The 16,297-nt window shown below is 41.4% G+C and overlaps 1 protein-coding gene across 1 annotated transcript; it reads right to left on the bottom strand.

Annotated features, from left to right (window-relative positions):
• Nucleotides 1-7,588: 7,588 nt before the first annotated feature.
• Nucleotides 7,589-9,112, bottom strand: LOC124321202 (actin, clone 403-like). The gene is made up of 4 exons (XM_046784105.1): nt 9,003-9,112; nt 8,749-8,906; nt 8,448-8,684; nt 7,589-8,367 (listed from the first exon to the last, which is right to left on the bottom strand). The coding sequence occupies exons 2-4, from the start codon at nt 8,881-8,883 to the stop codon at nt 7,603-7,605; spliced, it is 1,137 nt and encodes a 378-aa protein (XP_046640061.1). The 5' UTR covers nt 8,884-8,906; nt 9,003-9,112; the 3' UTR covers nt 7,589-7,602.
• Between the last annotated feature and the right edge of the window lie 7,185 nt (nt 9,113-16,297).

Genomic DNA, 16,297 nt, shown 5'->3' with positions numbered 1-16,297 from the left:
CGAGTGATCGGTTGTCGAGCCTATGCGCATATTCCTGACTGTCTAAGGAAGAAACTGGATCCAAAGGCTGTGCCATGCTGGTTAGTAGGCTACAACGAAGAAATAAAAGGATGGAAGTTATGGGAACCAGTGTCAAGAAAATTCATCACGAGTCGTGACGTAATATTCAATGAAGATCTACTGATTAACGACTTCGACGGTGACGAAGAAAAACTAAGCGAAAGCAGTCTATTTGACCCACTTCTTCTCACAACAGAAATCCTTGGCTTGGTAAGAAAAAAAAAAAAAAAATAAACCTTTTCTTATTGTACCAGACTTTGAATTTTATTTTTTTTACTCTTCTTTGGCATGTCAGCTGGAACCCATTCATGATGAGACGCAAGAAGTTGAAGAAATGGCTGCTGCAAACGTTCAAGATCAAAACGGGGTAAATTGAAATTTAATATTGATTTTTTTTTCATAGCAAATTCATAGCATAGCAAAAAGCCTCCTAAATGTTTTTTTTTCCGTTAGGTGATTCATCATGAGGTCCAGCCAGTAGGAAGAGAAGATGAGGCTATTGTCTAAAATGATGCTCAAGAGATATTACATGCTGCTCCACTACAGCACGTTGAAATGGAAGAAGAAAACGACGATCAACATTCAGGAATTATGGAAAATGATCCGCTCATCCCAATAAATGAGCTTGATGAAGATAACGACATTCCAGCCCAAGGAGTGGAGCAACCAATCGAATTCCCGCGCAGATCCTCTCGTCCAAAACAATACAACGCGAGATACAAAGAATTTCGACAGTCTTTAGGAAGACCTCTTGCAAAAATTGGACTCATTGGTATATTAATAATTTTTCTCTATTGCTTTGTGTTTTAGAATAAAATTCCTTCAATGCAAACCCAATCGAGCAATACATTAATTTTCTTTTCATTTTTTTTTTGCATTGTATCATTTATACAAACAGAAACATTCATAAATAGACACGCATCAGCCTTGTTTATTGAAGCCTTTGAAACACAAAATTATCAGCAAGCATTAGCCTCCCCAGAATCAGAAAAATGGATGGAAGCGTACAGAAAAGAGTTTAATTCCCTGATGGAAAACAAAACATGGGAACTCGTACTTCTCCCACCAGGATGCACGGCTATAAACTGTAAAATGATTGGAAAATTGAAGCCAGCATACGAAGGAGTACCTGAAGTTTATAAGGGAAGACTGGTAGCAATTGGATCGCGACAAAGATACGGAATCGATTACGACGAAACCTTTGCTCCCGTTCCACATAGTGAAGCAGTGAAAGCCACACTAGCTGAAATTGCATCGCTGGACCTGGAGATGATACAATTCGACATTAAAACAGCATTTTTGTATGCTAAACTAGACAAACCTATCTATATGAAGCAACCAGAGGGTTTTGTTGTTACTGGAAAAGAAAACTTTGTTTGCAAACTCAACAAATCACTGTATGGCCTCAAGCAAGCACCTCGACTGTGGTTTAAGAGATTCGACGACGTTTTACTTAAATTTGGATTGAAAAACAGTGCTGCAGACCGGTGTGTTTACGTTCGCAGAACTGAGGATGAGACCACTTTTGGCGTAATTCATGTTGACGATGCCATTTTTGGTAGCAACAAACCGCAGGTTTTAATTGATATCAGATCTCATCTTGGAGAGGAATTTCAGATCCATTCACTTCCGCCAACGCGATTTATTGGCATCAACATCAAGCGTGATCGCCTGAACAAACGCATCTTCATGTCACAACAACATGTTATTGAGAAATTGGTCGCAAGATTTGTATTCCAGGATGTGAAGCCAAAAGCCGTCCCTGCAGACCCAAATGTGCGCCTCAGCTCTCATTTGAAGTCGAAGAGCGAGGGAGAGAAAATTGAGAACTATCGTGAAACAGTTGGCGCTCTTCTCTACTTGGCACTGCAAACGCGCCCAGATCTTGCATATGCTGTTGGTCAAGTGGCAAGGTATTGTCAAAACCCAAAAGTTGAGCACTGGCAAGCAGTACTTCAGATTTGTGGCTATCTCAATGGAACAAAAGACTACGGCATCTGGGTCGGCGGAGAAAGAACAGGACTTGTCGGATATTCGGATGCTGATTTTGCTGGAGATGTCAACGACCGTAAATCTACTTCTGGCAGCATATTTTTTTTCCACGGTGGACCAGTAGCCTGGGCCAGCAAAAAGCAGCCTTCCACTGCCCTCTCGACAACAGAAGCAGAATATATATCTGCTTGTGAAGCTGCAAAAACTGCTGTTTGGCTGAGTTACCTACTTCAAGACTTCACCGGAGAGGAACAAAAGAAGGTGCCACTGTATTGCGACAACCAAGGAGCTGTCAGACTGGTCTACAATGCTGAATTTCATCAGCGAACCAAGCATATTCAATTGAGATGGCATTGGATCAGGGAACAGGCAGCCAATGAGATAATAGAAGTCAAATTTGTAGGAACTGAAAATCAGCTTGCTGATATTTTTACAAAGGCACTTACAGGACCAATTTTTCATAACATGAGAAGGAGAATCGGCGTCGGCAAGCTTTCCGATTAAGTCAATTCGGGTTTGAGGGAGAGTGTTGATGTAAACTATGTGCGCAACCAGTTGACATTAAATAAATATGGCAAACCCTTCTCTCCTTTCATTCTTGTGAGATTAATGCGCTTCGGTATAGGGATGCTGTTTAGCACCTCCTTTCTCTCTCTTCTCTCTCTGACAGCTTTGACAGCCACTGACGCTATCTCGTGCTCTTTGATTCTTAACTAGTGGTTTGTTTCTACATCTAGTAAGTATTAGAGTAAACTATATATTGCAATTAAAGTATATATCTGCTATTTTAATTTATTAAGTGAACTATCAATACTCGATAAACTGCTTGCCAAATATTATTCTTAACAAGATCCTTTTCGTAGTTTGACCGACCGGGTGTTTCCGATCATCGGTCCAGTTGTTCTCCCTTTTAACAAGTGTTGTGTTGTGTGACTTATTCAACTACATCCGAGTAAAAGGTACTGTCGCCTCTTTCATTATTCTTCCTCTTCATTAGTTTTCTTTCCTATCAATTGTATTTTCAGACTATACTAATAAACATTTACATTGTTGAGTCACGCCTCATATTTTATACATTCGTTCCCGTAAGAGACAAGATGCACGCGCCGTGTAGTCTCTTACATCTGGTGGCAGCGGCGTACGAATAGACTCACAATGTTTATGAATAAGAGTATCAGTCTGAAAACAGTTGATTTATTTGCGCCTTCGCATGTACAACGAAATTCGGAATCAAGCATTGAGACAGAGAGTTTGGTCCCCCCAGTTAAACAACCAAAGTTACCTGTTTTACGAAAAATTGGAATCCCCAATCCGCCAGCGACATTGAAAAAGCCTTCTAGATGGGCACGCGCAAAGGCCGCTGTTTATAATAGCCCCTCTCTTCTTGCAAAGACTCTTAGTCTTTTCCAACGCACTCCTTCATCACCTGCATTTTTCGAGGAAGAATCTTACAGCGCTTTAATCAACAATCCTTCATCTCCGCTTCCTACCAGTCTCGAGCCATTACTACCATCTGATTTTACTGAACCACCGAACACTTCTCAGCTTTGCGTTCGAGCTGAAAATTTTTTTACAGGCGTTAATTCCGAATCAGATACCGAATACGTCGATTGCGATTTTGAAAACATGGTTGATGAATCACTGAAGAAGATTGTCGAGGAAAAATTACCTACTGAGCCACTCCAAGGAAGAAGCATCATCCGGGCGACAACATCTTCACGAATTCAAAATATCTCTGACAGCAACGTTCCAGAAGAACTTATGGAAGTTAAGAATCAGGATATCACTTTGCCAACTTACGGAAAAGAAAACACAGCGTCCAGATTGCAAAACTTTGGAAACGAAGACGAAGCTTATGCTTGCATATCTTTTTCTCCTACACCAGTCGTTCGCTATCATGCCTCGAGTTCGGCAGGAAACGGGGGCATTAGTGGCCATCACAACACGTCAGGACTACGCCGAAACGCCACCAACGCTACACGACTTGTACAACAATGCTCCCCAGTCGCCTTTGCTATCCCCGATAGAAGTTCTACGCCAATAGCTCCAGTCGCAAGTTCAGTTCGTTTTTCCACCCCCACTTCTTCACCGCACACCGCAACTCATCTTTCCAGTAGCGTTCTTATACATCCTAACGTCGCTACTGCCGCAGACCACCTTTACGGCGAATCCGAAGTGCTCGTCATCAAACAAACGCGTTCTACTGTAGTAAACGAACCAGTAGGCCTACGAAAAGAAAAGGAGTTAGAAGCAATATCTGAACCTTTTAAACAGCCAGTAGCGCCCTCAAATGACGTAAGAAGAGCTGGCTCAAACCCAAACTCGAAATCGCAGCCAGTAACCATAGATTCCCCCATCACATTGTCTAGCATTGCTAACGTAATGGTCCTTGGTGATTTGCACGATCTTCAAAAAAGGAATCGTGCTCTCACCATGCTGATACAATTACCTAGCTTTGGTAGTAGTCCTTGGACTATGCGATTTGATAGGTGGATTAAATTATTTTATAATATTGTTGCCATGTCTGATTGGACAAGTGATGAAACCGTTAACATGTTAGTTACTAAATTGACAGGGGAGGCTCACGGAATGCTGCAGAATATTTTGGAGGCAGTCACGAAAGACTATCAGAAAATAAAAAAGCTTTTACACGAACGGTTTCATGGCAACGAAAATCAAGATTTTTTTCAAGCGCAATTGGAAGAAATTCAGCGTCTTCCCGGAGAAAATATTATCACTTATGGGTTTCGATTGAAAAATATTTTTGAACGTGGCTATCCCAAGAACGCCCAACCTACAAAAGACAAGAAACCACGCGTTTTCAGATATTAAGGCAAAAATTTCTTGCTGGACTTGACCTTCAGACGAAGTATAAAGTTCTTTATAAACACTTTAAAGTCTACGAAGAACTCGTGCGAGAAACTGACAAATATGATCGACGGCTAGAAGCAGAAAAAGAAGAAATCAGAAAAAGGAAATTTGTAAACGATGTGACATCTCCATTATCACAGTCTGACTCCCATCTTCTCTGGAAGGCCATAGAGACACAAAATGAAAAAATCAACGCCATCACGTCGATGTCACGCTTCAACACAGACCCTCCAGATAAAGCCATCGAACTGATTACGAACGAAGACTTGACCAATCGTATTATGGAAATGCTGCATCATCTGATTGCATACCAACAACTGCCTTTCAGTGCTCATCAACATCTCCATCCGTTCAACTCTCCAACTTTAAATGTCCAAACGAACGAAGCCAATCATTTTAGTTTTCCATGTACCGATCCTTTGATTCAGCATCAATTTATTCATCAACAAACTCAGCCGCTCTCTACACCACCAGTAAAGTGTTATTTTTGCGGTAATGCGGGACATCGCCAGAGAAAGTGTCGGGAACAAGCCAGAGTTGCATGGAAAATGTTCAACGCAAACGGAGAAAGAGAAAGACTACTGCCATATTATAACTACGGAGCTCTCAGCCATCAACCATCAAGCCGTTCCAACAAAGAGCCCATTACATGCGGCGTGGCGGAAGGATACATGGAAATAACAGTGTAGACACCAACAGGAGACATGGGTCAGTTAATAAGAAATCCTTGGGTATCGTGAGGTCAGAATAGATACATTAAAACTGAACAACAACAAAATAAGTAACGTATTATTTAACAGGTAGTTTTTGTTTTAAATTTAATATCTAGAAACAGGGAATTCCTCGTAACGACATGATTAACAAAAGATCTCCTACAAAAAAAGGAATAGGGAAGCCTGCAATGAACGTTTTCGGATAGATTTTTTTTTAACGGTTATCCTGACATGAGGAAAATGTCAGATGAATTTACGGTTATAGTTTAGAGGTTAGATCGAAACAGACGTTGCGGATGAATTTTTATTATGTTAGCCTGGAACAAGAGATGTTGCCGGATGAAATCGATAACAAAAAATAAATATGGAGATTAATAGGATTTGGTCATGTGCATGGGAGGAATACTAATAAAAGTTTAGTGACATTGAAACGGCGTTATATTAGGAAAAGTTGTTTTGAGTCGTCAATTATAGAATTGTTCAAATTTGGGAGCGACGGTTTTCTAGTGTTCAACGTTGTATAAGTAACAAATTTAAGTTTTTTTTATGATTATTACATTATTCTAGGCGAATAACTTTCAAAAATAGCATCAAAAGAAAATGTATCAGTCAAACCTAAGACGAGGCCTTATCAGCTAACGACCCATCGACCTGCTAGGCAATGCAAGGAACTTGACGAGAGAGCAACAACGAAACGTATGGTAAAATTGGAAAAAAAATGGTTAGTTCATCAACCATCGGACATCAGACCGAAGCAAAAAAATAGCAAGTTCTTGTGCATCAGCTGTCTCATCACCAGTTCATATTGTTTTCGCCTTTCTCATCGCCTTCCTGCGTGATTTCTTGATTTTCACGCTCCTTTTCGACATTTTCTGCAAGCTTCACCGCGCGTCAATTCGTCCCGTGTTCCAGTTCATCGTCGACGCCGTGAAAAAAAATTTTGATTCTTCATCAGCGGCGACACTTCAAGATCTTCTACCATCAATCAACCAATTTAGTAGATTACGGGACGTAATCAAAGGGGCCCCGGAGCCATGTAATAGAACGGCGTGTGCGTCATTTGGCCTACGGCTATGATGACGCATCACACCTGTACAGCTTCCGGTGCAACCCCTTCTCCCTTGCTGTCGACGCCGCGGTTCTTTACCCTTCTTAGATTGCATCTCCATGCATAAATTACGCGTCCTCCACGCATATTTCAAGCCCCTTTTACCCCATTCAAATACTCTTTAAACCTCAATTAAGTGAGTTGACAGAACTGTCAACTCACTCGGGGGTGGGTTTTCTATGGGATACCTTTTGCTATAAAAATTTTTTTTTTTAACTGAGCGTTACCTCCTGCAGGAGTGTCGCTCGAATGTATTGTACAGTTTCATGGCAATATAGATACAACACATATGTACATTTCTTGTTCCCGTGGCGCCACTCACGGATGGTGTTGGAACCAGAGGTACATGGGAGGGATTAGAGGCCAGGATAAGGGCAATATACAGGGAACATTGTGCATGGCGAAAACTAATACACGAATAAAACAACACGAATATGACAACACGAAAAGGGAAACTGGGCCTATTTACACCACGCTGGGCGGGCTACCTTTTGCTATCGTTTTCCTTATACTATGTCGCAACCCCACTCTTCTCATATAAAAGGGTGCGATATTCTTCTCTCCACAAGGCAGATCCTTTTCGTAGTTTGACCGACCGGGTGTTTCCGATCATCAGTCCAGTTGTTCTCCCTTTTAACAAGTGTTGTGTTGTGTGACTTATTCAACTACATCCGAGTAAAAGGTACTGTCGCCTCTTTCATTATTCTTCCTCTTCATTAGTTATCTTTCCTATCAATTGTATTTTCAGACTATACTAATAAACATTTACATTGTTGAGTCACGCCTCATATTTTATACATTCGTTCCCGTAAGAGACAAGATGCACGCGCCGTTTAGTCTCTTACATTTAGTGTTGACTTAGAAGCACTTGCGGTGGACCATAGAAGGTCCAGACTCGTCGTACTCTTGCTTGGAAATCCACATCTGTTGGAAGGTGGACAGAGAGGCCAAAATGGAACCGCCGATCCAGACGGAGTATTTACGCTCAGGCGGGGCAATTATCTTGATCTTCATCGTGGAAGGCGCCAGAGCAGTGATCTCTTTCTGCATACGGTCAGCGATGCCTGGGTACATCGTGGTGCCTCCAGACAAGACGGTGTTGGCGTAGAGATCCTTACGGATGTCGACGTCGCATGTCATGATGGAATTGTAGGTCATCTCGTGGATGCCACAAGATTCCATACCCAAGAAGCTGGGCTGAAACATTGCCTCTGGGCAACGGAAACACTCATTGCCGATGGTGATGACCTGACCGTCGGGTAGCTCGTAAGACTTCTCCAAAGAAGTGGATGAAGCGGCCGTGGCCATTTCCTGCTCGAAGTCAAGGGCGACGTAACAGAGTTTCTCTTTGATGTCACGAACGATTTCTCGTTCCGCAGTGGTGGTGAAGGAGTAGCCGCGCTCAGTTAGGATCTTCATCAAGTAATAGGTCAAATCGCGACCAGCCAAATACAAACGGAAGATAGCGTGAGGAAGGGCGTAACCTTCGTAAATCGGAACAGTATGAGAGACGCCGTCGTCGGAGTCGAGCACGATACCGGTGGTACGACCGGAAGCGTACAGCGATAACACGGCCTGGATTGCGACGTACATGGCCGGGGTGTTGAAGGTCTCGAACATAATCTAAACGTCGAAACGACAAACGTTTTATTATTGCACCTTTACTCAGTTTACTGCGATCAAGTCGTGAACACTTTTCATACCTGGGTCATCTTCTCACGGTTGAACTTGGTCAACCTGCTGATGGGGGATTCAGTAAGGAGGACGGGGTGTTCTTCGGGTGCGACACGCAATTCGTTGTAGAAAGTGTGATGCCAAATCTTCTCCATGTCATCCCAGTTGGTGACAATTCCGTGCTCGATCGGATACTTAAGCGTAAGAATACCACGCTTTGATTGGGACTCGTCACCAACGTACGAGTCCTTTTGACCCATGCCAACCTACACAGAGAAAAAGATTGCACTGTTTAAAAAAGTTCGTGATTTCTTTTAAAATTATTTATACCATGACACCCTGATGGCGAGGGCGTCCAACAATGGAAGGGAAGACGGCACGAGGAGCGTCATCTCCTGCGAAGCCCGCCTTGCACATTCCCGAGCCATTGTCAACCACCAATGCAGCAACTTCGTCGTCACACATTTTGTGTTGGTTTGTTGGTTAGTCTGGAATCGCAACAAAAAAAAAAGATGTATAATCAGTCGGTGACTCGGTGGTCACAAACAAAAATCTAAGTACAGATCTAGTCGGGCACGACTGACCAACGGAATCGAGAATGCTCCAATGGACAAGAGACTCGGTTTCTTTTTCCCAGAAAATCAGCAGACTAGACTTTCACCCTGCAATTCCCTCACTATTTAAGAAGTCATACTTTTAGTTTGAACTCTTACAAAGAAGAAAAAATTGACAGAAATTGTACACGAACCAAAAAAAGAAAAAATTTGTCCGCAAAAAAAAGGTTTCGAAATGCTTCACCTTTGTCCTATCTGGTCTAAATAGGAATATTCTCGATCGTTCCAACTTCCAGCAATAACTATTAACTATCACACGTATCGAGTGTGCCATTTGTTTAAAGAGAGCATATCATATCAGGCACAAGCAGACAAGAGAAAAAATGCATTGGTCATGTTGACGTAGTGATCAGAAATACAAAGTCTACTGTACAACAAAAATCCAAGGTTAGCACACCGTATATACATTGTTTCGTTCTTTATCGTCATCACGCCATGGTCAAACGACAATTGTTTTCTTATTTTGCCTACAGATAATTCATTTGCAATGTTAACTCAAGAGTTTCCGTATCATTTATATAACATTAATACACATTTTGCTCAGTTTCATTGCTAATTAGTACATGTAATTGTTGAGAATTAATGAAATGAATAAGAACCCGAGCTCAGTTGAAATCTCAGACTTGGACAGGACAGAAACTTGGACTTGAGTCGGATTCCATATAAAAAAAGCTGCGTGGACGTGGAACCTAATAGTTTTAAGAAGTAATGTCATTGTAAGAGAATAGAAAATATAAAAATACATCGTCATGTTGGCATAAAGATCAGAAAATTGCATAAAGACTTGCACCTAAAAATCAAAGGTTAGCACACCGGAAACATCCCGTCTGTTCTTTATCATCATCACGCAGTCGTCAAACGCCAACTTGTTTCTTATCTTTTCGTTAATTTCTACAAGATAATTTTTATCGTTGTTTCAATTTTTCGTTCTTTTGAAACATGTACACACCTTTTGCTCAACTTTACCGCTAACTCGTATGCATATCATTATTTAAAATGAATTAAATGTAGTACAGAACACGCAGAATTTCGACGTGTCCCGGTTGGACTAACAAGCACTGGTTGGCTCCCAATCCTTGTTTTCTTAATGGTTTCCTCGCGTGACTAATTATGATAACGCTTCGAATCGAACTGTTAAAGGGTGTTGCTTACCTACGACAAATATATTATTGGGCGATCAATATTTATAATGGGAAATCGGCAGACGAATTTATTAGATGGCCAATTGACCACCTACGACGCGCTCGGACATAACAGAATAAAACGGGCAAGGAGAATTAGAAAATTAATAAGAATCGATAAACATTTCTGAGTTGACGGTTTCCCAATATCGTAGAGGAAGAACAATGACAAGAGGCTTTCGTGCCGTTTTAATTGAGATGATGGATCGACGCCCAATCGCCCATATCCCACAAGGAAAAGAATAGAGATGAGTATTACATTTCTTCGGATCACGCACACCAATTATTTAGCCGAGAGACCTCCAGAGAAAAAAAAAATGCGGAAAAGATGTGAATTATTATCGATTACTCACGGCCCTGTAATGTAGAATTGTAGATGGCTGTGTTTACATGTCGGCATGAAGGAATCATAGATATGTTTGATGATAATGGGAGTTGAATTTATACTTCGCTCACGAAGAGTTAAAACAAAAAAAAACAAACCAAAAACGACTGAACGTATCTCTTTTGTTTCTTCTCATACCGATGGGCTGTTCTCACCTGACGACGATGATCAACGACGCCAGGTATAAAATTTACAGTATGACGTGACGAAATCTTAGCTCGAATCGACCCCGCCATTCATTGCGTCAATGTCAAAGGCCACCAAGAGGTGTTGTTCGTTTGCTTATCGTCACCGCGCCCGATTTTTTTGTTATAGTCTCTCCAGCTTTATTCACTTCACATTTACGCTCAAAAATGGGCATGGTCTGGTGATATTGAAAAGGAATTCATAACGCCTGTCGACAAGACAGAAGGCTATAGCGCGCGCATACATGGGCTGACATTGGATTTCCCCGACAGAAATATTTTGAGAGAGAGAGAGAAAATGATGATACACATACATGAATGTAGAACACATTCAATTTTTAGTCGGTGCCCTGAATACTCCGGCGTGAACTTCGTTTTATATCTGTCCAGTTCGTTCACTAGGCAAATGAATCGGCCAGCCCGGATAGGAGATCGGAGTGGTGTGTTGACTTGTTATGAATTGCTGTTGAAACGCAGCGGGTCGCTTCATAATGTAATCAAAAGTCGTTGATCTTCTCTGGCAGCATTTTTTTCCTTGTTTGTGTATACATATATACTGTGTGTAAACCTTCTACATCTGTCAGCGACTCACAAACGAAAAATGACAAAACTATCGCATAATGGCAGAATAGAAACAAAACGGATGGCCGTTTTCATGCTCTAGTATTTTCTGTGCCTTTCCCGTCTGTTAAAAAATAAATATTGAGAAGAAAAAATTTTTTTTTTTAATTTAAAAGAAGATATGCATGTGGTGATGTTTCCTCGTTTTGAGAGGAGAAATTATCAAGAAGATTTGCTGTCAAAAGTGACGGGTCACCGTTGCAAGACCAAAGTTGAGAGCGCATTTATGTGATGAGCTGATGGCGAAATGACGTGCCGCGTGCTGTTGTCCTCGATATACGTGGGAGTGGGTCGGCTGGGAGATCCAACATTATTATACACAGGTGCATACCTTCAGCCAATTAAAAAAAATCGACAGGGGGTTGGGTCTATTTTGAAAATTCATCGTCCCGCCGGAATGAAACAAAAAATTGGAATTCAAAATGTTATGCAGGTAGATGAGAATTATGTTCGCTATGAAGCTGGCCTTATATCTGTATGTTGACAATTGAAATATTTCTACGGCAATTGAAGAAGAACATTGTTTATTGCGAGTTCACATTTCATCTCCAATCACAATCAGGTAAAAAAAATAATAACTGGTCGTACGTACGTCGATGTTAATAATCCCTTTTGATATGGCGCGAGACAGCTAAGGGGGGGATGTTTTCGTCGACTGCCATCAATTGTTGTGGAAATATAATGACGAAAAGGTCATCCGGATCAAAACACACCACGGGTTATATACAAGAAAAGGGTTTCGTTTCGTTTCTTTTTCAGAAAGGAAAAGAGCGAGATTTACAGAAAAATCTCCTTTGTCCTTTCCCATTGCTTTGACTCCTTTTCCTACCTCCCATGAATAAAATGATGGTACCTTAGTTACAAAGGAGTAACAGGGGGTTGTGTGTGTGGCGAGGGGTAGATCTTTCATCGCGATAGAGATGAAATCACAGAGAATGCCCCTTTTGTACGGTACACAACACATCAGCATATATATTGTTGGGCATACGAAAAATAAGTAAGAAAATCTGATGCAGGTTTCTTGTTGTGGTCGTTGTTGTTGTGTGTAGCATCAGTTTATCAAGGAAATAAGAAAACGAACCGGTAACAAATCTATCGCTTTGGTCACAACAGGACCCATTATATTGCGTGTAACCTGCTGTGTGGGTTACACGGACCCAACGTTTGAAAAAAAAAAGAATCCCCAAAATTCAAAGAAAAGTAAATACGTTTTGGTCTGGCACCGCGCCTTGTGTGTTTCGGCTATTAAACGACGTTCGCAATTTTTTTTTCTCGATTGAAAATACAGGATATTAACGTGAGTTTTCAGTCCTAGTGACTCTGAAAAAGAAAAAAAAAAAAAACTGCCAAAAAAAAGAATTATTGTTCCAAAAAAGAATGTATGAGGTACGGTATGCCAGCGAATCGAGATCGTACGTTTTGATAAATCTATACAAACAAGAAAATGCAGTCGATGGATGTAGCGAAAAAAAAAAGTTTTCCCGGACTCGTTGACTCGATCGTGCAGCCGCCGGCGACACTGCTGGCTTGAATCTGTTTCCCAAGCTGCATTTATAAAAAGAGACGACGGCGACGTCGACGATGGATATTCATCTTGAAATTAATTGAACGGTTGGCGTATAGGATGGGAGCTATACAGCGTACATAGATGCGCAGCATAGGCCGCTGTATAGAAATATGCGCGAGACTGTGGGAAATACCTGCGTGTGCATCCTACTGAACGACACGAAGCCGAAGTGTTATCGGTGTCTTCCTTCCTCTCTCCGGATTGTGTCACGTAGTGCCGGTCGTGATGATCTACTGGTCCACACTCCACAGAGAGAAGAAAAAGGGGGACACGACCTTACCTGACAGCTCATCATCTCTCCTTATCAGCCTCCTAATCTTTCAATGAGGAAAACAAAAAAAAAGGTGTCTCGGTCGAGTCGATAGATCGGGCGTCCATTCAAAATATCAGGAAATTGTTTTTCCCACAGCGGCTGGTAACGCTTCGATTCATCCGTCAACTCCTTCATCTATAGGCCTACATCTTAAACGCTTGTGCCCTCATGAAGTCACTCTATTTGACATGTCCATTTTTAACTTGGGATTTCAGATTTCAGTTTTTAACTCCTTCTTCCTCCGTCAAGTGCCATCATCGTTTCGTCTGTAATAAAGACACTCTGGTTAGATGCTCCATTCCAACAAGATTTATGGTTATTATGTCGTATAAGGCTGTATAACAGCGGCGAATTGCGTGGTCGCGCGCGGGAGGAATGGATGAAAACGGTTCTTGCGTGTGGGACCGACTTTGGAGCACGGAGGGACCAGCATCAGACTATCCATAATTATATTACATCTCTTGCAATAAATGGTGGAGAGATACTTGGGGAAATTGGAAAGATAGTTATACAGACACCCGCCCATTTCATGCCCAATGCTTCGCGGCGGCATCATCGTCATCCCGCAGTCAGAGAGGATCACATTGAAGAGGGGTCATCATATACGCAGAGAAATGTTCGCTGCTCGAGAGGTCCTCTCTCGCTCTCTGGCCAGCTGCTGGCATGATGATTTTTTACAATATGACTATACAGTATACACGTTCTACATCGATTTCTGTTATGGAAGCGAACAAGCCGCCGCCACCTGGCCGCCACGAACCGCCTCCGTCTAACCGCGCCGAAAAAATGGTCAAAACTCGTTGCATAATTTTGACATCGTCTACAATAAGATATCTACATGCAGGAAACTGATGCTCATTTGTTTTTTGATTTTTTTTTCCAAAGCGTAAAATGAAATGCGAGTGTATTTATGTACATAAAATATCAGGTGGAAATATGATGTTGCGTTATTGCGGCTCACGGCTCACACGGGATGACACAGCAAGGATTTCTTAAAAACAATTGAAATTTATCTACGGCAGTTTTCCAGAAATAGAGTCACGTTTCGTCATCACTTCCGTGTCCTGAATTATTAGACACTCACACTCCACACCTGACAATATGCAAATATGCTATGAATAATGCTGCCTTTTGTTTCTATTTATTTTCCAGACAGAATTTTTTGTTGTGTCCCATGATTGGCAAAATGAACAACAGGTGTATGTCTATACTGTTTTGTCATGGTCATGATATTGGCATTATATACAAAAGGCCTCCAAAAGGGGGCTCCACCCATTCGAAAACGGCAGAAGCCCTGAATTCCGAACATACATAAGTTCTTTGACAAACACCAAAAAAAGGTTTACTCTCCCGCCCGACTGTGATGGAAATGATGAACGCGGATTGTCTCACAGAATATACGTGTACATCTTTCTTTTCTTCCTTGTTCACTGTGTAACTCTCACCCTCCTCGGCCTCTAAACAAGACACGCCACACACAGCCCGGTCACCCGGAAAAAAAAAAGAAAAAACGGAAAAAATCAAGATTTGGTTTGACTTCTTATTCAAAGAAAAATAAAACACAACAGAGTGGTTACAAACAATACTGAATGTAAAAATGAAGTTATTTCTCTGGAAAATTGTTTTTAAAAAATAAGAGAAAAATGCGGGTGTAGGTTTTTCTGTATTAGAAACGCAGGGGTGCACGCATACAGTATGTAGTATTATATGTATATCCTTTTTTATCCGCTCGTTTTCCCCGGCTGGATGGAATGCGCATCAGGTTCATGCCACCGTGACCAACTTTTTGATGTGTAGCAACGCTGCAGCGTGTGCTTTTCCACTCTCTTACCCAACCACCCCGTATATACTGCACACATGTTATGTATTTATAATACATCCGAGGTTGATTTTTTCGGTTATTTTATCTTCATCTTCTTCTTCTTCTCTCCCACAATCCGATTTCAATAGATCGAGTGGTTTTTCAACTTTGATTTTCTCTTCCCGCTCGCCGATTTCAACATCTCTTAAAAGTCGATGAACATCGGAAACACTCGCTCGTCAAGTCAAGATGGATGGGGATAGATTTTAGCATAGATGCTCTCGAGATTGCCCCCAAGTATAGAGGGGGGGCGAGGCTAAGTAGGGGGCCGTGACCTACTCAGCATCGGTTCCCATCAGCAGCGATCCGTTAGAGACGAGAGTCTAGATTTTTGATTTCAGATTTCTTTCTTTCTTCCTTGTCGACCAAAACACGTTTCATGTTCGCACAATAACGCACGGAGAAGGACAAACGAATGAGACAACAAGACGAGGGTGATATTCCTTCACGGATGTATATATGCCACCCACATATGTGCGACTCTATACGGATAGATGATGGAACGAACGGCAATATCTCAAAAACACAGAAAAGTGCATACACGCGCAACAACAATAATTTATTGTAACATTGGAGGGGGGAATTTTTGTATTTTTTTAACCGGTATTTTCACGATGCCTTTTTTTTATGAATTGAATAATATGAGACTTTGAAAGCGACTTTTAATGCCGGATATACTTAAAAAGAAAAACGAACGTCTTTTGTGTCTCAAACGGAGAGGAAAATATTCAATAAAATAGGCAGTTATTCATGTCTGTATTTTGGCTGTCGGTGAGGCCCGCTTATATACGTTTCAGATTGCACTCGTGGGACTAAAAGCAACGATTTATTATCCCAACGTGACCACGATGGTTTAAAAAAAAGATAAGACGGAAATAAAAACCTTCTGTCCTCGCTTATATACCATATTTATAGATTCGCGGGAATTATTTGTTTTGTTTGAATGTGTCTTGTGGCAGGTGAGTGGGCGGAGAGGCTATTTAGATAAATGAGCCCTGAAACGAGCTCATTAGAGTCACAGGAACATCCTACCTGTGCATTGTATATGCTGTTGGTATTATTCACGGCCAAACGAGAGACAAAATGACCGTCAATGAAAATCAACTGAATGATGGAGCGTCAGCCAACATTTCCTTCCTTCAAAAAGTAAAC

Source organism: Daphnia pulicaria, chromosome 1 (assembly GCF_021234035.1).
Source record: "Daphnia pulicaria isolate SC F1-1A chromosome 1, SC_F0-13Bv2, whole genome shotgun sequence".
NCBI classification, from domain to species: Eukaryota; Metazoa; Arthropoda; class Branchiopoda; order Diplostraca; family Daphniidae; genus Daphnia; species Daphnia pulicaria.
Note: the sequence above shows the minus strand (reverse complement) of the source record. Positions and strands in the feature narration are given on the sequence as shown.